The sequence below is a fragment of the Hippopotamus amphibius genome, chromosome 2 (genome assembly GCF_030028045.1).
Source record: "Hippopotamus amphibius kiboko isolate mHipAmp2 chromosome 2, mHipAmp2.hap2, whole genome shotgun sequence".
Taxonomy (NCBI): domain Eukaryota; kingdom Metazoa; phylum Chordata; class Mammalia; order Artiodactyla; family Hippopotamidae; genus Hippopotamus; species Hippopotamus amphibius.
The window spans coordinates 152,925,470-152,947,655 of NC_080187.1; the positions used below are offsets into that span (position 1 = coordinate 152,925,470).

At 50.5% G+C, this 22,186-nt stretch overlaps 1 protein-coding gene across 5 annotated transcripts in view; it reads left to right on the forward strand.

Moving 5' to 3' along the window:
* PCSK6 (proprotein convertase subtilisin/kexin type 6) overlaps positions 1 to 22,186 on the forward strand; it is a 181,310-nt gene that overhangs the window by 105,785 nt on the left and 53,339 nt on the right. For all 5 annotated transcript variants that reach the window (XM_057720346.1, XM_057720347.1, XM_057720349.1 and 2 more), the window contains 4 exons: positions 1,163 to 1,266; positions 2,841 to 2,958; positions 13,726 to 13,914; positions 17,636 to 17,772. In XM_057720346.1, coding sequence (XP_057576329.1) covers positions 1,163 to 1,266; positions 2,841 to 2,958; positions 13,726 to 13,914; positions 17,636 to 17,772 — 548 coding nt within the window. The remainder of the gene's footprint in view (positions 1 to 1,162; positions 1,267 to 2,840; positions 2,959 to 13,725; positions 13,915 to 17,635; positions 17,773 to 22,186) is intronic.

The following is a 22,186-nucleotide window of genomic DNA, read 5'->3' on the forward strand; positions in this document are numbered from 1 at the left end:
CTGGAGTCGTCAAATTCATAGAGACAGAAAGTAGGATGGGGGAGTGCCAGGGGCCAGGGGGAGGGATGAGGAGTCAGTCAGAGGTGTGTTCAGAGGTTCAGTGGGTTAAGATGATCAAGTTCTGGAGACGGACAGTGGTGACGGCTGCACAGCAAGGTGAGTGTATTTAATTGCACTGAACTGTATGCTTAAAAACGGTTAAGATGGTACATTTTATGTTACGCATATTTGCAAACACACACACACAAAGGACGGGCAATTGGAAAGATGCCTGTAAGGACGGGTCAAGGCAGGTGCTATTTAAGAGGAGGTGGTGAAGGCTGCATCCAGGGAGCGCCCACTCTTTTTTTCTTTTTGGGGGGAAGCTGCACTGCACGGCTTGCAGGGTCTTAGTTCCCAGACCGGGGATGGAACCCGTGCCCCCTGCCGTGGAAGCACGCAGTCGTAACCACTGGGTAGCCAGGAAGTCCCCAGGGAGCTCCGATTCCTGTCTGTGACGCGGTCCTTGCACTGCGGACAGGGGGGATTTTGAAGGCATCGTGTCAGATGGATCCTGTTTTGAGGAGTATTAAAAAAGCAGGCAAATTTATCTTAGTATCCAAGATATCTCATCTCTGCATTTTTAATAGTGGGCAAGTGTTCTTTTAATGCTATGTTTCTACTCTGCACCAAAATGAATATATTATAAATGTAGAATTACTAAAATCTCAAACTCTAGTGTGTGGCCAGTGGTCCCAGGGGTGGGGTCTGGGCAGGTGATGGTTGGACGTGCCCCGGCCCATGAAACAGTCGCTCACGTGGTGAAGACTAGCCCAGATTCTCCCGACACATGCTGATATGTAAGGCTGTCCTTCCACCGAGGCCAGAGTTCCCTGTTGAGCCTCGTACAGACTCAGGTGGATCGTGGCAGCAAGGCTGGGCTTTAATGCTGTAGGTTCTAGGTCACTCATTGTACTGTCTTATCTCAGAGTTTGATGGCTATAAACCACTCTTTAAGAAGAGGTTGTGACAGCAACCCTTGCCAAGGAGCAGAGCCTGTGGGGCTTCTTCACGTCCCGAGGAAGAAGCAAGAGGCCGGCTCATGACGCTGTACCTTGATGGGCCTGGCGGCCAGTGTTACGGACCTGTGTGGGTACAGCTGTCTGTCCTTGTGTCATTGCAGCAGCCAGCTGACTTGGAGGGACGTCCAGCACCTGCTGGTGAAGACGTCCAGGCCGGCCCACCTCAAAGCAAACGACTGGAAGGTGAACGGTGCTGGTCATAAAGGTGCGGCCGTGACTCTGGGGCTGGGCAGGTCTCGGCGGGCCTCCTGGGTGATCTCCTGGAGCCTGTGTGGGGGAGGGACATGAATTTCTCAAAAGGAACCCCCAAATAACATGAATTGTGTGTCATGAGAATGAGAAGTATGAATGCAGCAGTTTAAGGAAGGTGCCCTAAGGCCACTCAAGTTCTGGGTTTCCTAAACCTCACGACTTTTGTCACATCAGAGGCCACCTGTACCAGTACTGACTTCATGGTTCTCTTTAAATGTGCTTGCCTTTTTTTTTTTTTTAACACAAAGAAATATATTTTAAAAGGAAACTCTATTACATCTAGTTAGTCATGGGTTTGATGTGTAGTTATGTTTTTTCTAATGCACATTAAAACAAATCCATAATTCTTAAGATAAATAATGTTTGCTTGTGTGCCACCTAAGGGCAACTTGCCTTCTTAGCCCTGGGTAGCTCTGTGATTTTGAAACTATCCCTCAGTTTCCTTATCTGTTCAATGAGGACATTGAGATGGTTATGCAAGTTACTTTCTAGCTATAAAACTTTGTCAGCAAGCCCTTGTGTTTTAAAAGGGCTCTACCCCCATCACAGCCTGGGACAGACCCAGGTACCATGAAATCAAACCACGGTCAGGGCTTGTAACCCAGATATTTGGAGCCTCTTGAGCAGATAATGATAGGACTGTGCCACTGGCTTTGTTTGTCTTGCTTTTTACCAGAGATACTTGAAAAAGATTTACATTCAGCCATGGTATGTTAGGGAGGACTTTTTTTCTTTTCCTGTAGGTCAGGTCCAACTATTTCGACACCAAGCCTAGTATTACTCTCTGAAAAATATAGGTCAAGCATTGTTACCCTAAGTTCCCAGGGACATACCTTTTAATAAGGAGGCCATTGATTAGGCCTGATGCATCTTCGTCTTGCAGGAACGTTGGTGGCAGTGGTGTGCTGTTACGAGAGCTGACCTACATTTCAATTTTGGCCTAATTAAATGGGAAAAGAGATTGTATCTAGTTCTCGACCTTGCCTCTTACATTCAACTCTGAAACTCTCCTGCGCTGGCCAACTTAAACACCAGCTCGGACTAGCCTGTGTGCTGGGCGATGCTGCTCTCCCTGAACGCCCTGGAAATTCAGCAGGGAAAGCAAATGGCAAAAGAGATGAGCAGAGCCTTGTTTTGTTGTATTCGTTGCACATCATGGTCGCGTGAACCAAGGCATCTCATGTTTTGTTTTTCTTGCCTGATTCAAGATTTGGGGAGTGCAGATGCCAAGGAGTCCCTTTAATGTAAAGAAACTCGCCCTCATCTTACAAAAAGAAAGTACTCAACACTTATTTTATATACCCTCAACACTTCTTTTATTTTGCATCAAAATGGGATGTATTTTCTGACCCGAGAGAGTTCAGTTCAGAGAGTAATGCACCTGGGAGTGTCCTCAGAAGAGAGGTTGTTGCAGCCTGGGGCTCTCAGGCGCTGGCCAGGACCCTGTTGCCCTGGAGGAACATAGATGGCCTGTCCCCAGAGGGTGGCGGAAGTGGGGAGCCAGGTCTGAGGGCCCTGTCTTTTCAGTTAGCCACCTCTATGGATTTGGCTTGGTGGATGCGGATGCCCTGGTCGTGGAGGCCAAGAAGTGGATGGCGGTACCCCCGCAGCACAGCTGTGTCTCCCTCACGGACAAGAGGCCCAGGTGAGCTTGGCTCTTTGGGCGTGTCCATTGGACTGGGCTGGAAGGTATTCCTGGGGAGGAGGTAGGTGTTCACACACGCATTACTGTGCACATCGGTGAGGACACGCGTGGGCCTGTGTGTTCATGCAGTGCGTGTGTATACGTGTCTGCATTTTCTCCTGTGGATTGTGAAGCAGGGAAAGGAATCGCTTCACAATCCAGGACCGTTTGGGGGCCTTTTGCTGCTGTTGTGGTTTCCTCTCTTGTCGATCGCTCTGTGCTGGGGCGTCCCTCCCTCAGCCTGAATCCCAGCCTAGAACTGGAAATTCTTAGCAGGGCCGTGCAGACCAGGGAGCTGCCCTGCCGTCTGGAGGTGGTGGGTAGCAGCACCGAGCGGCCTCCTGGAGGCTGGGGCCGTAGCTCCGGCAGCTCCACCTGTCCCGAGGGCGTGCAGTGCGACCCTGTTGGTTGTGGATCAGGATGGCAGCGCCAGCTGCTTCTCTGTGGCAGGAGGGGGTTTAGTATCCAGTGTGCACAGCGGCACGGTGTCACTTTTATCTGGACTCGGATAAGCTTAAGGTTTAAGCAGTGGGATTTTTTAACCAGCCTTGAGCCGCGTGCTGTAGGGCCCTGGTCAGAGCATTGCCCTTTGTAGTAAGTTGTTCTCAGTCAGTTGTATTTGTTCTTTAAAAGTTTTGTTTTAAAAAAATCAGCTGTAAAGTGGATATAATAGCAAGAACCCGTTCCATTAGGAGAGGAGATCGGATTGTTCTCCTGAATTCTGCTGTTGCCGCTGTCCTTTCTTACCCTTTTTAAAGTTGTGTTTCTCTGGTCTTTCACATCTGATGAAGAATGGACTGTGTTTCTTTTTAGCTGTAGCTGTTTATTACCTTTGGAAAAAACGTGTGTTTGAAAATAAAAAAAGAAACGATGGGGTGATTAAAAGGGATTCTTTCTTTATCAACAAATATAGATGACTCTCTTTGAGATCACCCCTTCCTTAAAGGCATCTACTGCTTATGAGATGCCCTTATGTTATAAAGTGTTGAGAAAGTGTTTCTTGCTGATGCCTTGCATACAGTAGGAATTCAGAAAGTATTTGTTGGATGAATAGCCACAGAAGGATCTTTTGAAAAACCACATTTCCCTCCTGCTGCTAATTGTGAAGACTGACTGTTCGGTAATCCCTCCAAGGTCTGAGGAGCTGGTTGGCCAGCAGGGGAGTCTCAACCTTGACATTTGAAAGCATCGTTTTCTCTGGGGAGCCTTAGACTGTCAAACGCAGGAGACGGTGGAAGGTTTTCTGAGATTAAGGAGGCCTTTTGCATTCTTTTGCTTGGTTGTTTGGAAGACGCCTGGCATGCAGATACTCAAACCCCAGGTTAGGTGATGCTGGGCTCGGGGATCGGGTCCCGCCTGTGAGGCTGCCCTCTGCATGGCCGTGCCCAGGCTGCAGCCCTTCCCTCCCACTGGCCTCCCCATCGGGGCGGCTCCTGAATGAAGCATTCTTCTCCTGCCAGAAATAGTTTTAAAATGGGAGAGTGGTGCCTAGGTGGCGAAGGGTTGTTTTTATTTTTATTTTATTTTGTTTTTTAAGTGCTGGTACACAGAGTCTAGACAGCATGGGTTGAGGGGTGCAGCCATAACACACAGTATGACATTGTTCCTGTCCTTTGAGGAAAGAAAGGTCCCCGCAAATTCCAGCAGACGGGAAAAATCGCACTTCTGTTTCTAAGGGAAAATCATCTTTACATTTAGCAATTTCAGACTCTCTGGAATATTCAGCCAAACTGCTGTCCCAAACCACTTGCTCAACCGCACATTCAGTTGTTCCCAAGGACAGAAGGGCCAAGAGACAGACAGAGAAGTGTTCCCGTGTGGAAGGCAGATGCCTGTTTAGCCCTGATGGCCTCATCTCCAAGCAGAGCCGCAGCCTGCCTGCCGGGGTCACTTGAGTCAGGGCCCTTGAGCACCGCCAGTGCTTTACGGCCAGTTTCCTTCTTCTGGGTTCTTGTGTAGCTCTGCCTGCACTGCTGGGATCATTTGGCTTAAAGATGAAAAGAAGGTCTTCCCACATGCCCACTTCTCCCCCTGCCTTACCCTGCTCCCTCTCTGCAGACATTTCTTGGTCCAGGGGTCCCCCAAGATGGCGGTCCACTCTCTTGGCCTCTTTCTGGTTTCTTCTCCTCATGGTGGAGTCCTAGGGCGCTGTGAATGTCCCAGACCTGGCTGCAGTGCTTCCTGTTGAGAAGAGCACACACACATACACAGAGAGAGAGAGAGAGAGAAGGAGAGAGAGAGGGAGGATGGAAGGAAGGAGGGAGGAGTGGGGAGGGGGCCTCTTTGGCCACCCTGTGCAGACCTGTGTACCCACATGGGACACATTTCCCTGCCATCCCTCCTGAGTAGAAGGACCAGGCCACCCTAGTATGACCTTCAGAGAATGGTGTTCATTGGCGTTAAGTGCAGGCGTCCTGGCGAGGACTGTGGCCACACCCGCCAGTTCTGTGATGATGTCTAAGCCAGGGGCCTGCGTGTCCATGGTCACGTGCAGGGCAGGAATGAAGAGGACTGACATCCAGCCCCGGCTGCTGCTGCTTTTTTTTTTTTTTTTTTATAAATTTATTTTATTTAATTTATTTATTGGCTATGTTGGGTCTTCGTTGCTGCACACGGGCTTTCTCTAGTTGCTGAGAGCGGGGGCTAATCTTCACTGTGATGCGCGGGCTCCTCATTGTAGTGGCTTCTCTTGTGGAGCACGGGCTCTAGGTGCATGGGCCTCAGTAGTTGTGGCACACGGGCTCAATAGTTGTGGCTCACAGGCTCTAGAGCACAGGCTTAATAGTTGTGGCACATGGGCTTAGTTGCTCCACGGCGTGTGGAATCTTCCCAGAGCAGGGCTCGAACCCATGTCCCCTGCATTGGCAGGTGGATTCTCAACCACTGTGCCACCTAGGAAGTCCCAGGCTGCTTCTTAATTCCTTTGAGCCTCAGGTTCTTCATCTGTAACATGAGGATTTAAAACAATTCCCAAACCTCACACCCTTGTTGGGGGTTTTGAATGAGTGAACACACACGGAATGCTTAGAACAATGCCCAGTGCATTGTAAGCCCCTGACAACTGTCATCCGTCACATTCACCTACGTATTTACAAGCAGAGTGGTTACAGAATGACCCTCACACGTGGTCTGGTTTAACAAAATACCAGAAGAGTAAGCAGCATGTGGTTAACGCACAGTTAATTCTTGAACATCTAGAAAGATGGTCTGCTCTATAGAGAAACCTAAACATTCAAAGCTTTTAGTTCTGATGTATCTTTTGTGTGATGCGTGAGTTCTTTAGTAAAAGACAAGCCACACTAAACCGGAAACTGTCTGGATGGTAAACCCTCTCCAAACCTGCTGAAACTAAAGATGAGTAGGTGAGTTCCCTTTGCTTTAAAAGATTGTGGTTGTCTTTCCAGCACGGAGTCGGGAGGCACGGATGTCATAAACTGTTTCCCTGCAGCCTGGGTCTTTAAAGACGCAAGGGAAGTGCCGGCTAGAAAATCCTACGGGTCAAATAAGATACTTAAAAGCTGGGCCTCTTTTTCATTCACGGGAATTATGCTAACCTTGATTTTCTTTTTCACTTATAGAAAGGTTATAAAAGTGTCCATTTTATCCTTCTCCATCTGACACCCACAGACTTTTAAATAATTTTTCATAGGCAGGTGGCACTGGTCATGACCATATTCACTTGCCTGTAATTGACCAAAAGTTCTAAGGAGATTTAAAACCATTTGTGCCCAAGACCAGGCAAGAATGTCTTCCTCGTGTGTCTGAACATCACAACAGAGACTCAGGCTCATACTTTCACCAGTGTCAGCTGTAAGGCCTGTCACAAGTCATTCTCTACCATGAAAGTGCCTGTCCAGGTCGTAGGACTTCGCCTCCCGCTGCACTGATCCTCAGCACTCACTGGAAGCCGCGTAGGCTGTGCTTTCCCCGCGGGTGCCTGAGAGGTGGGTCAGACGCCACAGCCTGTTCTGTGGGTCGGGGGTTGTTCTGGGGTGGGGGTGGGTGAAGGCTGTGAAGAGCCGGTCAGGGAGGTCTGGCAGCACCTTGGAGCGGGGGGTCTGGCCTCTCTCATTCCTTGTCACCCCCACCTCTGCAGACCCCTCTCTGCCCGCCTCTCTTGGCAGCTCCCTGAGCTTCTTTCTCCACGACCCTGGGGACTTCTTATTGTCTCTCGGGAGGGGGATCCTGGCAGAGACAGGCTAAATCCCCCACCCCCAGTCCCAGCATCCAGACTAGGGGTGTCTGCATGGCCTTCCTTCGGAAGAGAACGAGGGACAGCTTCCCCCGACGGGTCTGTGACGGCAGCCTGCACGTCACCCCACCCCCCCCCCCCCATCACAGACTCCCTCCTGCTGTACTGCTGGCCTTTCTGCTCCTCTTGGCCTGAGCGTGACTCAAGTGTGTGGGGGGGGTGCTGGACAGAGCAGGCCAGCTGTGGGACACCAGCAGGGCCCGAGTGGTCCTCCAGGGCACAGTGGGTTCCATGCTTGTGGCTGAGCACAGGTGGGGTCCCGGGCCAGGATCTGCAGAGAGGGCAGCCCCATGACTCCTCCGGTCATGGCCGTGGGGACCGTCTTCCTGAACAGGATATGCCCCGGGGGAGGACAGCCAGGTCAGGGCTGAGGGGTGGGCAAGGGTGGAGAGGTGTTAGTGCTCTTCATTTTTGCCCTGCATGTGACCACAGACACCCAGGCCCCTAGCTCAGACGTCACCAAAGAACTGGCGGGTGTGGCCACAGTCCTCGCCAGGATGCCTGCGCTTAATGCCAGTGAACACCATTCTCTGAAGGTCATACTAGGGTGGCCTGGTCCTTCTACTCAGGAGGGAAGACAGGGAGAAACATGTCCCTCTGGGCAGAAGTGCATCCCGGGAGCTCAGGCAGGATGGAACCATGTCCCCCAGGAGACCTTCCATCCGTCCCTCTGTGTCCCAGCCATGAGGCACACTGGCTCCGAGGCGGAAAAGCACCTTGGCCCTGGCTACCTGCAGGCTCCTCCAGCTGCCATCAGCCAAGGGGCCAGGCCCCAGTACCTGCTGTGCAGCAGGTCAGCTGGGCCGGTGGGGAGCACCTGTGTGGCTAGACCCACGCCGGCCTGATTCCAGGGCCTTGCTGGGCTGTGGTGCACGGCCGGGGTTCACGGCTCTTCAGGCAGCTAGAAGCCCCTCTTTCCTGCTCTGTACTGTGCAGGCTTTCCCACCCTTCCAGCCGCTCTCTAGGGCATCCAACCCCGTGCTTGCCTGCTGCTGTATGAGGCTGCTGCTCCTGCTTTCCTCCATCATGGCATCCTGCCGAGACCTGGGTGCCCTAAGGAAACTCAAGGGGTGCTCTGCAGTCCTGCCCTGCAGAGGCAGGTATGGGGTGACCATACCCAGGCCCTTGGCCTTTGTTCTGTTGCCAGATATCCCTTTAGTTAACTGCTTGTTTTCCTGCAGCCCTTGTCCTCCTTGGCTTATTTTTTTTCACTCCCTACTTCTAAGATGAGCATTTGAATTTGGAACGATCCTGAGATTCTCATTGTTCACAGTAGTTGTGTTCTAATACGTTACCACTGATGTCGTGAGTGCAGAACCATTGCTCCCAGGAGAGACACAGGCGAGGTTCCCAGGAACCTCTGATCAGGACATTTTTGTCAACTGATCAATATAGAAACTTATTTTATATGTGTTTCTGTCTAGAGACACTTTAAGATATATAATTGACTCATGGACATTGAGCCATGGTCGGCGGCACTGTAACCTGGGCCTGAATGATGCCCGAACCAGCGTACAGATTTTCTCCATAAGCTACATCAGTGCCTTCCTGTGCTTAGGACACTAGCCAGCACCACAGCACTGTGCTTGGGGCCATTTTAAACAGTGAAACCACCAACAAAAACACAAAAATGTGAAAAACGTGGCACTCAGTAGACCAGAAGAAGGACTGTTGTTTATAGTATGACCTTGTTCAGCCTCAGCTTGGAACACATACATGGGGCACCTCACGTATTTTGGCTCTCTGTCTGCAAATGACCACAAATGCACCACGAGTATTGATTTGGGGTTACAAATACATTCTAGTGAGTAGGTGAACCTGCAAATATGGAATCATGGTAATCAGGATTGACTGTGTATTTTCTGGTCCTTTTTACCCCGTCAGATTGAATCTTAGAATTGGAAGGAATGTTTAAAGCCGGCTAATTTAGCCCCGTCATTTCACATAGAAGAAAAATATGTGCTATAAGTTTAAACATAGTGTGTTTAAAACGCCTTATAGCCCAATTAATCATGGACAGTGCTGTCTAAATCAGTGTGTTGGATTAGTCTTTTTTTTTAGCTAAATTTTATTTGCAGCCTCAATGATTTTCTGTGGTTTGATAATCAAAAGTAATTTCATGTAAGGAATTGCTGAGACCAGCTCGGCGACTCAGGGCGAGTGACAGGTGCCGCAAGCTTAAAGAAACACAGACACAGATTTAAGAGAAAGATGGGACCATGGGACTCAAGACCTCTAGGATCAAGAGCCTGTTGCTTTTATTGAGCTCTCGGCATAGCCTAAGGGTCTAACACTCCCAGTTTCCTCCCACAAACAAGGTTATCTTTGAAGTAAACAAACAAAGACCTCACATGACTGGGGGCAATGATCTTTGTTTGCCTCCTGGGTCCGATTTGAGCTGGGTGTGGATTTGAGCTGGGAGTGGAGAGCAAAGCAGCCCTGGGGGCAGGAGACCTCTCTCAGAAGGAGTAAGGGTCTGTGCCCCACCCCTGTTGACCCCGCTGCGACTGTGTCTGTCTTAGGTTGTTCCTCCCCTGAGGAATCTTACCCGTCTCTGGCTAACCAGCCATCCTCTGGGGCCAAACAGGGTGATATGAGGTGTGCAAGTAAGAAAGGGGCTGCGCCCCCAGAGAGGGTCAATTTTCTGTTTCCATGGTAGCCTATGCCCCCATGGCCTCCACGCCCAGCACCCTTAGTTCCTCCGCTGCTCAAACAGGACATCCTGCATCCAGTTGCTCAACCCACATACTTTAATTACTTTTAGTAACATTTTCAAGGTTTCAGAAAGACTTCTGAATGTTTTCCCACAAGGAATTTCCTAAATGTGAACTAAACTGAGTAAGAAAGTCACAGAATCTCTGCCTCAGACTCTTCATGACCATCTTTCCAAGAATGGTCATCCTGGAATGTAGACCCAGGAAGTGACTCAGAACCTCCTTGCCGTCCCCGTACAGATGGCCCCAGGCCCTCCCACAAAGCCACATTGCCGTCCTAAGTCTCATAAGTCTGTCCCAACTAACCCCCCTCCATCCAATCAGGACCCTTTAGAAGGTTGGTGCTGAGGTTCCTGGTTAACCATCTGGTTGACCATCCCAGATGACCCTCCGTTGTCATGGTCCTCGGCTCTGCTGCAGCCTCTTCTCCCCCAGACGGATGCCAAATTCCACAGGGGGAAGGATGCTGCTGCTTTCTCGTTCTGCTGGGTTTTCTGCTCCCCGTGACCTCAGGGCTGTGGGCTGAGGAACTGAGCCCTGCCCACTTGGTCACAGCCCTGCATGTGGAAAGGTGGCATCACCCTGGAGATGCTCGGGGCCAGGGTGCAGGTCTGACCTTGCAGATGAGCTGGGGAGAAGTCTTCAAGGTGGGAGTGAGAAATACAGGCAGACCTCAGAGATATTAATGGGTTCAGTTCCAGGCCACTGTAGTGAAACAAGTCACGTGAATTTTTTGGTTTCCCAGAGCATTTTATAAAAGTTATGTTTCCAATGTGCCATAGTCTAAGTATGCAGTAGCATTATGTCTAAAAAGATAATGTACATATTGCCATTACAATATAAAAAAATATAAAATAAATAAAAATTTAAAAATATATAAATAATAAATATAAAAAACTTAAAATTTTTTAAAAATTAAAAAATACTTTATTGACAAAAAAGGCTCACCGTCATCTGAGCCTTCAGTGAGTCCTAATCTTTTTGCAATAGTAACATCAGAGATCACTGCTCACAGATCACCAGAACAAACACAACAGTAATGAAAAATTATAATGAAGTATTGTGAGAATTACCAAAACGTGACGCAGTGACACGAAGTGAGCAAATGCTTTTGAAAAAGTGTCGCCGACAGACTTAGCTTATCGCAGGGCTGCCTCAGACCTTCAATTTGTACAAAACGCAATAAAGCGAAGTGTAGTGAAAGGAGGTCTGCATGTGCTGACCTGTAGTGGCTTCCCAACTCGAGCAGAAAGGTGTGGGGAGCGGAAGAGCGGCTGCTGTGGCCCCCTTCTCCTGCTTTTTCCGGCCACTTGATTTACTCAAAAATATTTCTACCTTTGGCTCTGAACGTCACTGTGATGCCGTAAGATTCTAAGCGTCGTGATTTGGCGAGTGTCTTGAATTTACTAAATTGGCAAGTTGTTTCTACATATTTGCAAGCAATTAGATGGTATTATGTACTAGAGAATACTGGCTGGGGGTACCAGGAAGTTACTATGAAGCCTGAGGGCTGCAGGAGAAGGGAGCTGCTGAGGGGTTAGGGTGAAGGAACATCTGGAGGGTCTGTAATTAAGCCTGACGTGCGGCTGCACAGAAAGTGACACATCCCTGTCCCCAGAGCCCTTTTCCAAGGAGTGCAGCCCCCACAGCTTGAATATCACTGGGTCTGTAGGGAGGTCTTGTGGGACATTTAACTCCTTGGGTTCCCCTAGGGTCCTAGGGAGATGTCTTTGTGCACAGACAACAGTTTCAGAGTTTAGCAGCAGAGGAACATTTTCAGTTATCTTGGGAGCTTTAAGATCTCCCTAAACGAGTTTTTGTGATTAAAGTACACTTACATGTGTTTGTGTTTCTGTGCATTGTTTAACCTAAACCCTGTGGCTTCTGTGTATCAGACCCGCCAACCTTTGTGACCTCAGGGGGCCTGGCAGCTAGGGTCCCTTAGCAGCAGTAAAAACCGCTGATCGCAAGAGGCTTTGACAGTCTTGTTGAGGATGTCACACTCCCTGAGCTGCATTTTTCTCTAGGTTTCCACACCAGTGCTGGACCCAGGGTGGTGGCCTTGAGGGGTCTCGGGCTACCCTTTCTTTTCTCTCGCTCCTGTTCCCTGAAATCCTATAGCTCATCTCTAGGATTAAGGTTTCCTGGCTGGGATTCCAGGCCTGTTTCTAGAGCAGAGTGATTGCTCCCCATCCCAGTTGGCAAATGGTTGGGGGTGGGGGGTGGGGACAGATTTTAAAACTTTGTTATGACTTTTTCTGTTTCACCCCATCTTGTTATACAGCCCAGGAAAACATGGGGTTGTTTAGTGAGCCTTCACATGGAAGGGTCCCCTCCCCTGGACACCCACACTGCAGAGGGGCTGGGAGTAATTTACCTGGAGATACATGTGTCCCTGGCGGGTCTGGAATTCTCCAGAGCTTTCTGTTCTGTGCTGCATCTCCCGCAATGGTGGGCCTGCTGACCAGTAAACATAGACAGTAAAACTTGGGAGAAGGCAATGAAAGAAATCGGCATCTCTAAATCAATTTAGGATGTATGCAAGTCATGTTTTCAAATATTTAGAGAGTCTCTGAGGGAATTACATCACTGTTTATAAGTGTTTTGATTGTTTTTTATGACTCAAGCCCAGTCGAGCCAAGCGATGTAATTCCTGAGACACTGAGCCCACACTTAGAGCCCTCTCTCCCCAGAGAGAAGTTGGGCATAATGGGAAAAGCACTCCCCGTAATAAACTGACTGCTGGCCAAGCAGTGGGGAATTATTCCTGTGCTGCTGGGCGGAGGGTGGCCTTTGTTCAGCTTTCAGACCATCAGGATGAGTCGCGGTGGTGCAGAGTTGGCGGGTGGCCTGGCCCAGGCTCTGCAACAGCATCGGGTACAGGTTTGTCTGTTCCATCTGGGGAGCATGTGAGAAAATCCTGATGGAACTGAGTCTTGAATGACCAGGGCTTGGTGCCTGTCCTCAGATTCTACCCTACATGGTAAAGCTCCCCTGAGTTTGTACAGAGAGAACCGTCATCCACTCCCTTCATGAGGCGGGGGAGGAAGGGGCCCCCAGCCTTCAAGCAGGAGGTCTGGAGCAGACCAGCTCCCATCCAGCCACCATGGCCTCAATCAGTGCCTTCTGCACAAGAGGCCAGTCTGGCCCTGGGTCCCTTGTCCGTCTCCTCTTTCCTGGCTTCTTGGACATGAGTGTGGGTCCACACAAGCATCTGTGCAGAGCAGTGTGGCACAGAGGTAGACACGGGATTCATAGCCTCGGACCCCAGCTCTGCCTCTCAGTAGCTCTGTGACCTTGGGCACAGTCCCCGACCTCTCTCTGGATTAAACAGGTTGTTCCTTGTGAATTCTCAGACCAGGGGCCGGTGCCTGGCATGCAGCCAACTCAGGGAATGTTTGCTGTTGTTATCTTTCAGCATCGTGACTTATAAATCTTCAAGGTCTCTCTTTGAAACAAGGTGGTGGGGTTTTAAAGCCTTGCAGGCCCCAGGCATTGAGGCGATGAGCTGGCCAAAGTGTTAGGGCACTGAGGGGGCCTATCCCTGGGTGCATTGGCCAAGTCTGCACGAGAAGACGTTTTTTTAATCTCTCTAAGCAAATTCCAGAATTATAAGCCTCTTCTGGGCAGGTGATGTAACCCCAACAGGCACATCTGAGTGTGAGATGTAATGGGCTGCAGCCGGGAGGCCTGGATCCATCCCCATTGTGTGCAACTTAGGGCTTTAGATGCCGAATACTAAGCCCCTCCCTCCTCCGCCAGGAGCATCCCCGTGGTGCAGACGCTGCGGACCACAGCCCTGACCACTGCCTGTGCCGACCACTCGGACCAGCGAGTGGGCTACCTGGAGCACGTGGTGGCTCGCATCACCATCTCACACCCGCGTCGAGGAGACCTGCAGATCCACCTGATTTCTCCCTCGGGGACCAAGTCTCAGCTTTTGGCAAAGAGGTAAGTCCCGGTTGGCCTGGGGGGCCGGGGTGGCAGCCGGGGTCACCTCAAGGTCACAGGGCTCTCCCTGCAAGGCACCCGGCACGTTGTGGGTCTAGCTGTTTCTGCCTCTTGGAGACACTCACATGTAGACCCCACAAACCTGAAAAATAGCCTCCTGCAACCTGTCCTTCAAAACCGCCCTGGGAAACTTTCCATTTTAGGCAGTAAGTAGTGACAAAGGTTTGTGGTGGCTTCATTTAGCGAAGAGGTGCATGGAATTCTGGCTGCGACCTTGTTGCTGAGGGCACTGGAGGTCATTTGTGTCACACTCATTCTGCACTTTAAGAGCATGTGTCCGAGGAGCACTGTTTCGTGTCCTGGGGTAGAGCCTGCGCGGACAGGAGGTGATGCACAGGTGCTGGGAGGCTTTTCTCAGCAGAGGTCTTGCCCACGCGCTAGGGCGGTCCCCGTGGCGCAGACACTCTCAGAGGCAGGCTCTGAACTCTGGAGCCTGGGGCGCAGGTTGTGGTGCCCAGTTTGTGTGAGGCTGTGGAGTCATTTCTTCAACAGACTTAGAAGCGAGAAGTGCTTTGCTGCATTTTTGTGACTTGAGGGTCATCAGAGTGAAGGGGTAGCAGGAGCCTGGGGAAGGCTGGAGGAACCTGGGGCTCCTTTTCCGGCTCCTTCCAGCTAAGAGGCAGAGGGAGAAAAAAGGTTTCACAAACAAATCAGCATTTCCCGCTTCTCTTGAAAAACAGAACTGGCAGTCGTGCCCGGCACCGTCAGGACGCACCCTGAGACTGCCCTGCCTGCTGGGCTGTGGCCGCCGCTGCCCGTGTGCTGCCCCTGGGCCCACTGGCCTTGTTTGGGTCCCCTGCCCAGGGCTGCAGCCCTTCTTGGGGCTGGAGGATTCAGAAATGGGGGTGATAGCCTCCGGACAGGACCAGGCACGAGGGGCCCTTTTTCTTGATGCCCCTCTGTCCCTACCTGCTCCTCGTGTCAGGGAAAGAGGCAGTCAGCTCTGTCTGAGAGAAGGGAGTGTGCTGTGTTCTCCCCAACCCCGCCCGCCTCCCCAGCAGCCTGGTCTCTCTGTGGGCAGGAGGCTGTGGGCCCAGCCCCAGGCTTGTCCTCAGTGCACTGGACACACCCAGGGACCAGACCCTCGCTTCATCAGCCCCCAGGGCTCGGGCACCAAGCTTGGCCCCTATTGGGCTCCCTCCTCATAGCACAAGAGGGACAGGTAGCATCTCCCCTCTGAAGGTAAGCCTGCGCCACCCTCTGCATGTGGGGGACCATCATGGGCACGAGCGTTGTGAGGGTGCTGGCTGGCAGGCTGCAGCTCTGCTATTTTGCAACCAGAGTTGTTGTTATTTTTAATCAGAACTTTTAGAGATTTCTTTTGAAAGTCCAAATTTCTAGTGTTTCTTGAGAAATTGGAAGCTGTCCAATTCTGGGCTTACACTCCGAGGGCAAACACACACTCGAACACCCCAGGGCTCTGTCCCTGCACCAGTGCTGAGGCCGGGTGTGGGCCGCTTGTCTCCCGGCTCTCGTGAGGTCACCTCACTGGACCCCCTTTTGCACCAGGCTGGACGCCTTGAGGCATCTGAGTTGGTGACCTCTGAATCTGAGGCAGGAGCTGAGTGCAGAACGCGGATGGTGGCCTGCGTTGACCTCGAGCCATGGGGAGGCTTGGGGAGGGGGCAGCAGTGACCGTGGAGGGCCAGCATGGGCTCTGGAGCCCAGAGACTTGAGCTCACAACCCACTCGTTCACTTCCCAGCAGGGGCCCTGGGAGCTGGCCACTGCTCCTCAACTCTGGAAGTGTCCTGTGACTCCTCTGTCACAGTTAGGAGTATTACGGGAACTGGATGTGATGGTACCGGTGGAAATACTGGCACAGCCCCTGGCGCAGGTGCCAGCTACGCTCCTGTGCTGCTTACACCTACCTGCCCGCCCGCAGAAACCTTGCAGCGCCTGGCTCTGTGCTCCTCCCCTGCTAACTTCCATCTCTCTGGTCAGGTGCAGGGTTGGAGGCCCTGGGATGAGACAGCGGGTGCTGCTGGGCTCACCTGCTTCTTAGCTGCCCACGCCCTGGGTCACACCGAGCCCGGGCCGGCAAGCACATTCAACCTGCCTGGAGCCACGGGGCCGTCATCCAAGTCTTGGGGATTTGTTTTTTTCCAGGGCAGATTGTGTGATGATACCAAGAGGTTGTGTTTTAGGATCCAGTCGCTTCTTGGCTCTTTGGCTAAGATCAAGTGTAGGATCGATTTCCTTCTACTTTATTTCACATCTTGCTTAATTCAGCAGCTTTTTCGGGTTTCCAGGTGTTTTTCGCTCTGTGTAAGCTGATGTCTTAAGTACCTCAGCCCTTGAAAGAGCTTGTCTTTGTTCTGCTTCCAGTGTCTTAGATTCAGTCTGGCATCGTGTGTGAAGATCAGCCTTGACCTTTGCGGTTTCTGAAAAGAAAATAGAGGCTTTCCACTCCCCACACTGTTCTCCGTGCGAAGCATGTCTCTTTGATAAACATTTTTGTACAATGGATGTTGGGAGAACCCCCAATTGGGAATTGAATCTGACATCACACAAAACATATATCTGAATTTCTGATGAACAGTTAAGAGCCCCTACATTAAAAAAAATTGTTATTCCAAAATAGAGATAGAAAATTAGGGTGTGAAGGAAGAGTAAAATGAAGAGCCCCAAATTGTTCCTTCTACAGAAACTGAGGGGCCCTGGGTGCTGTAGAGGGAGGATGCCCATGAGTTGTTCCCTGTTTCTGCCTGAGCCAAACAAATGGTTTAGAAAAAGGATCGGAGCTGAGGGTCCAGTGGGAAGGACCTTCTTCCGGTCTGGAAGGACCGGGGGCCTCATGCACCTGAAGGGGATGCGGGCCATGGGGGATTTGCCCAGGGGTGCCTCCCACCCACAGTGGAAAACTGCCAGGTCTGTTGCGTCCTCTCCCCCAAATGCAGCTGTGGAAACGTGCTAAGCCCTGGAGATTAAGGGACAACCTCTTTCCCACAAGTTTGAGTAGTTGTTCATTTTTTCTTATTTGTATCTTCTGGAGAAGAACCACAAGAGCTGGCTTTCAGACAAGTGTGAAAGATTCCTTCATTCCATAAACCAGCATTCTAGAGAGGCCTCCTTTGTGACACCCTTTGGGCTTTGGGGAAGGGGTGGTGTGTCCCAGCCTCCATCACTTTTGTGTGCCCAGGAACTAGGGGTCACAGGCTCTGTAGGACCCCTCCTGGGGTGGAACATGGGGACATTCATTGGTGATGGATAGAACCCAGGACGGGAGTCAGAATGCCCTCGAGGGCATTCCAGCTCAGCCAGTCACTGGAGGTGGGGCTTGCAGCAGATCTCTATGCCTGGGGCCTCTCGTCTATGAATTAGGGTAGGGAGGAGCCACCACTGACCCAGCCCCTGTCTTATGTTGGCACCACCTGTGCAGCCTGACTGCCTTCCTTTCCAAGTGTTTGGAGACCCCGTGGCGTTGTGGAGGTGAAGGTGCTGTGCAGGGCTGTGCTGCAGAGCAAGGGTCTGAAAGCATCAACATCTTCCGCACCTTCATGCCAGCCATGGGTCAGGCCTCTTCTGCCCTGGGGGGCATTTCAGCCAGCTGTGCAGTCACCTGAGTGTACTTCCCAGGCAGGAGAGCCCTAGGTGGTTGGTCACCCTGCCCTCCATCGCTTCTGGGACCCTGTGTTCTGACCCCACGTCTCCGATTGCAGATTGCTGGATCATTCCAACGAAGGCTTTACAAACTGGGAGTTCATGACTGTGCACTGCTGGGGAGAGAAGGCCGAGGGGGAGTGGACCCTGGAAATACAGGACATACCGTCCCAGGTCCGCAACCCAGAGAAACAAGGTCAGTGGCTCTGGGGAAAGTCCCAGCAACGTTTGTATTTCAACCCTTTTGTTAACTCTAGACTTATTGAACGGCGGTACCTGGATCATTCTTTGTTGTTGTTTTTTTCTTGGGGGTAAAGTTTACATAATATAAATTTCACCACTTACTCGTTTTTAAGTGTACAATTCCATGGCTTTCAGTACATTCACAGTGTTGTGCAGCAGTCACCACTAGTTCCAGAACTTTGTCATCACTCCAAAGGGAAATCCCAGCACCCATGAAACAGTCACCCCCATCCCCCACCCCTCCCAGGCCCTAGCTACTCCTCACCTATTTGCTATCTCTGGATTTGCCTCTTCTGGACATTTCATATAAATGGAATCATACTGTATGTGACCTAGCTTCTTTCATTTAGCATGATGTTTTCAAGGTTCATCTGTATGAAAGCAGGTGTCAGAACTTCTTTCCTTTATATGACTAAATACTCTCCCATTGTATTGGTGGACTGCATTTTATTTATTCATTCACCAGATGATGGATAGCTGGGTTGTTTCTATTTAATAGCTCTTATGAACATGTATAGGTTTTTTTTTTTTTTTGGGGGGGGTACACCAAGTTCAATCATCTGTTTTTATACACATATCCCCATATTCCCTCCCTCCCTTGACTCCCCCCCCCCCCTCCCTAACATGTATAGGTTTTTATGTGCACATGTTTTTTCAGTTCTCTTGGGTATATACCTAGGAGTGGAATTGCTGGGTCATATGGTAACTCTGTGTTTAGAACTGTCAAATTGTTTCACAGTGGCCAGACCATTTTACATTCCTGCCAGCAAGATATGAGGATTTTAATTTCTCTATCAGCACTTTTTAAAAAAGTTTATAACCATCATAGTGGTTGAGAAGTGGTATCTCGTGGTTTTGATTTGCATTTTCCTAATGATTAGTGATGTTGAACATCTTTTCATGTGCTTATTGGCCATTTTATATCTTCTTTGGAGACATGTCTGTTCAAGTCTTTTGCCCACTTTTAAATTAGGTTGTTTATCTTTTGTTATTGAGTTATAAGAGTTCTTTAAATATTCTGGATACTAGACCCTTATCAGATAATACGATTTGCAAATGTTTTCTCCCATTATGTGGGTTTTTCTTTCACTTTACTGATAGTGCCTTTGATGCACAAGAGTTTCTTATTTTGATGAAATTGTTTATTTTTTCTAGTTTTGCTACACTTTTAACATCATATTTAAATAATAACCATTGCCTAATCTGAGGTCACAAAGATTGAAATCTATGTTTTCTTCTAACAGTATTATAGTTTTAGCTCTTATGTTTAGGACTTGGATCCATTTTTAATTACTTTGTATATGGTGTGAGGTAAGAGTCTAAATTCATTCTTTTGCATGTGGCTATCCAGTTGTTCCAGCACCATTTGTTGAAAAGACTGTTCTTTCCCCATTGAATGGTTTTGACACCTTGTCTAAAATCGGTTGGCCATAAGTGTATAAGCTTGTTTCTGGACTCCCAACTCTGTTCCATTGGTCTGTAGGTCTGTCCCTATGTCAGTAACACACTCTTTTGATTAGTGTAGCTTTGTAGTAAGTTTTGAAATCAGGGACATGTGAGTCCTCTGACTTTTTCTTTTTCAAAATTGTTTTGACTGTTCTGGGTCCCTTGCAATTCCATATGAATTATAGGATCTACCTCTATAGGCTGATAGAGATTTCGCTGAATCTATGGGTCAACTTGGAGAGTATTGCTGTCTTAACATCAGGAAGCTTTCTCATCCATGGACACAGATGTCTTTCCATTTATTTAGGGCTTCTTTCAGCAGTGTTTTCTAGTTTTCAGTCTACTTCCTTGGTTATGTTTGTTCCTAAATATTTTATTCTTTTTGATGCTATTGTAAATGGAATGGTTTTTAAAATTTTTCAGGCTGTTTGTTTCTCAGCTAATTTTTGCTCCCTTTCATAACTCTTTTAGCTAATAATCATCTATTTAACCAACCTTCATTGGATGCCTGCTACAGGCCAGACATTGATCTAGGTGATGGGGTACATACCCTAGGAAAGAAAAGCAGATAACCATGCTGTCCTGTCCTGTAGTCACCACCAAGGTGTTGAGCTCTCCCATGGTCTCTCTGTCGGGTTCTTTGTGAAGCACGGGGACTGTGCTCCAGTCTGGCTTTCTGTGGAGCAGTTTTGCCTGAGGTTTGTCTTCTCTGATCTGCTGTTCCCTGCGGGCTTCCCTGTGCAGACGTGCTTTGCTTCTTGATGACCCTAAACCCTTCCTCTGCACTGGTTCTTTTTTGATTCTCTGTAAAAGACAGTTTCACAGATTTTTTTTTTTAAGTCAGGGAGAAGAGAGGAGGATTGACTTGCTTTATGCAAAAAAATTGACTTGAAGTGACCAAGTCATCTCAAGATCCTCCTGTGCCCCCCCCGCCCCCCGCCGTCACTTTCTTTCTGCCTTTAAAATAATAACTATTATGAAATACATTACAGGAACAAATTCTTAAAATACAAAAACTTAAAATTTTAAATCACTTGAAACTGACATCTTTTAAAAGTAGACGCTCCTCAATTTGTCCTTTAAAAGCCCCAGAGCGTACCACCTTCTTTAAAGGTTGAGGGTCAGCTTGTCATGCTGGCTGCATCCCCTGCACCACGGGCAGAGGCAGAGTCCCCTCCCTGAGCCAGCTGGCAGTGCCCCGGGGCTGCTAATGTAGGGAGCCGCAGAGGCAGTGTGTCCACACGCTGTGGCCAGCCTGCCTGTTGGAAGCTGGGGATGAGCAGGCACACGGACATGAGTCTGGCGGGTGTTCATGTTTCTCAGAACTTAGTGAGTCAGGGCTTCTCTCTGGACCTCAGCGTCCTGGGCTGAGACGTGGAGCGGAGCTGGATGCTCTCGTGGCCGTGGGCTTTGTGGTCTGTCCGCAGCCTGGAAGGGGCCTTGCTGGCCTGGATGCTCCTCTCTGCGCTCTGGCCTGCCTGGACCCCCTCCTCTTTCAGACCCAGCTCCAGATGGCCTCCTCCTGCAGGACTGGGATGGGAGGGGAGCAGGCAGGCGCCTAGAGACCCCTGGACCCCCCCACCCCCGTGCAGTGCTCCCCCTGGGGATATTTGTTGACACGCAGGTACCTCTGCGGTGTGCCTGGTGGTGCCCGAGTCATGTCAGGGCCTGATTGTGCTGGGCTTTGTGGGCACTTGTCGGGATTGATGCTGGTGGGATGCCTCCAGGGGACTCTGAGCAGAGGAGAGAGATGGTCTGAACCGCCGTGTAGACAGTGTTACTCTGACAGAGGGATCGGAGGAACTGAGCGTGGCTGGAGTGGGGAGAGGGGAGAGGCGGGGGGCGGGGGGGCATCGCAGCGTGAGGTAAAGGTGACCTGGATGGTGGGGCGGGGCAGCAGTAGAGGTATTGCAAGCAGAGTCAAGAGGACGTGCTGACAGATCAGATGTGGGCCCCGGGAGGAGCAGGGGCCCTGAGGACTCTGGAGGTTTGTCCTGTGTGGTGGCAGAAGGGAGTGCAGTTTCCTAGATCTGGGACATCTCAAGGGGAGCAGGCACTGGGGGGAGGGTCAGGAGGTCAGTTCAGAGGTGCCTGTGACAAATCCAGGTAGGGGAGTGGACCTGAGGTCGGGTGTACACGTTTAAGTGCTGTCAGCACATGGTAGCTCCTGAAAGCCACACATGTGGACGGGCTCCCCCAGGGGTGAGTGGGGAGACCCTGGGCCTGCAGGACATGGGTGTTGGAAGGGAATCTGTTTCTGTAACAACGATCCCACGTGGGTACACGGTGCCGAGCTGGGGGCTGCTTCGGTGCAGCGTAGAATTACGTGCCTGCACCCTCAGCCCCCTGCACCTCCCCACCACCCCGTCCTGCCCATCTGGCTCTGCCCTTGTCCTGCTGACATTTGCTCTCTGGAGTCTTGTCTTCTGGCTCCTCTGTGTCCCCAGTGTCTCCTCCTCTGTGGCTGGTAATGGGAGATGCTTGGTGAACGAATGAGGACAGTTGTGATCACCCCGTGACCCATGCGGTGTGTGCTGCAGAGGACACAGGCTTAGCTGAGGTGAGGGGTGACCCCGAATTAAGTCCTGGAATAGGCATCTCCATCCCTGGGCCTGGGTGGGGTCTGGGCCTGGGCTGGCTGACATCGGAGCAAAATATACACCTGGTACCTTCTAGCTCTGACCTTCTGTGACCTACTGGACTGTAGGAGGGAAGGACATTTCCTTGAGTGTTGTTGTGGAGGGTCTGCTTGCTCCTGTAGCGGCCCCTGGGTGGGTTCATTTGTCTGAGCTTCACCCTGTAGAGATACCTCTCCTGAGGTGGCGTTTGTGGAAACAGGAGTGGCTAGTGGCTGTTGACAAACCACACTCCCTGCTTCCCATTAAGGATGAGGTCAGCCTCCCCGCCTCGGCTGCCCACTC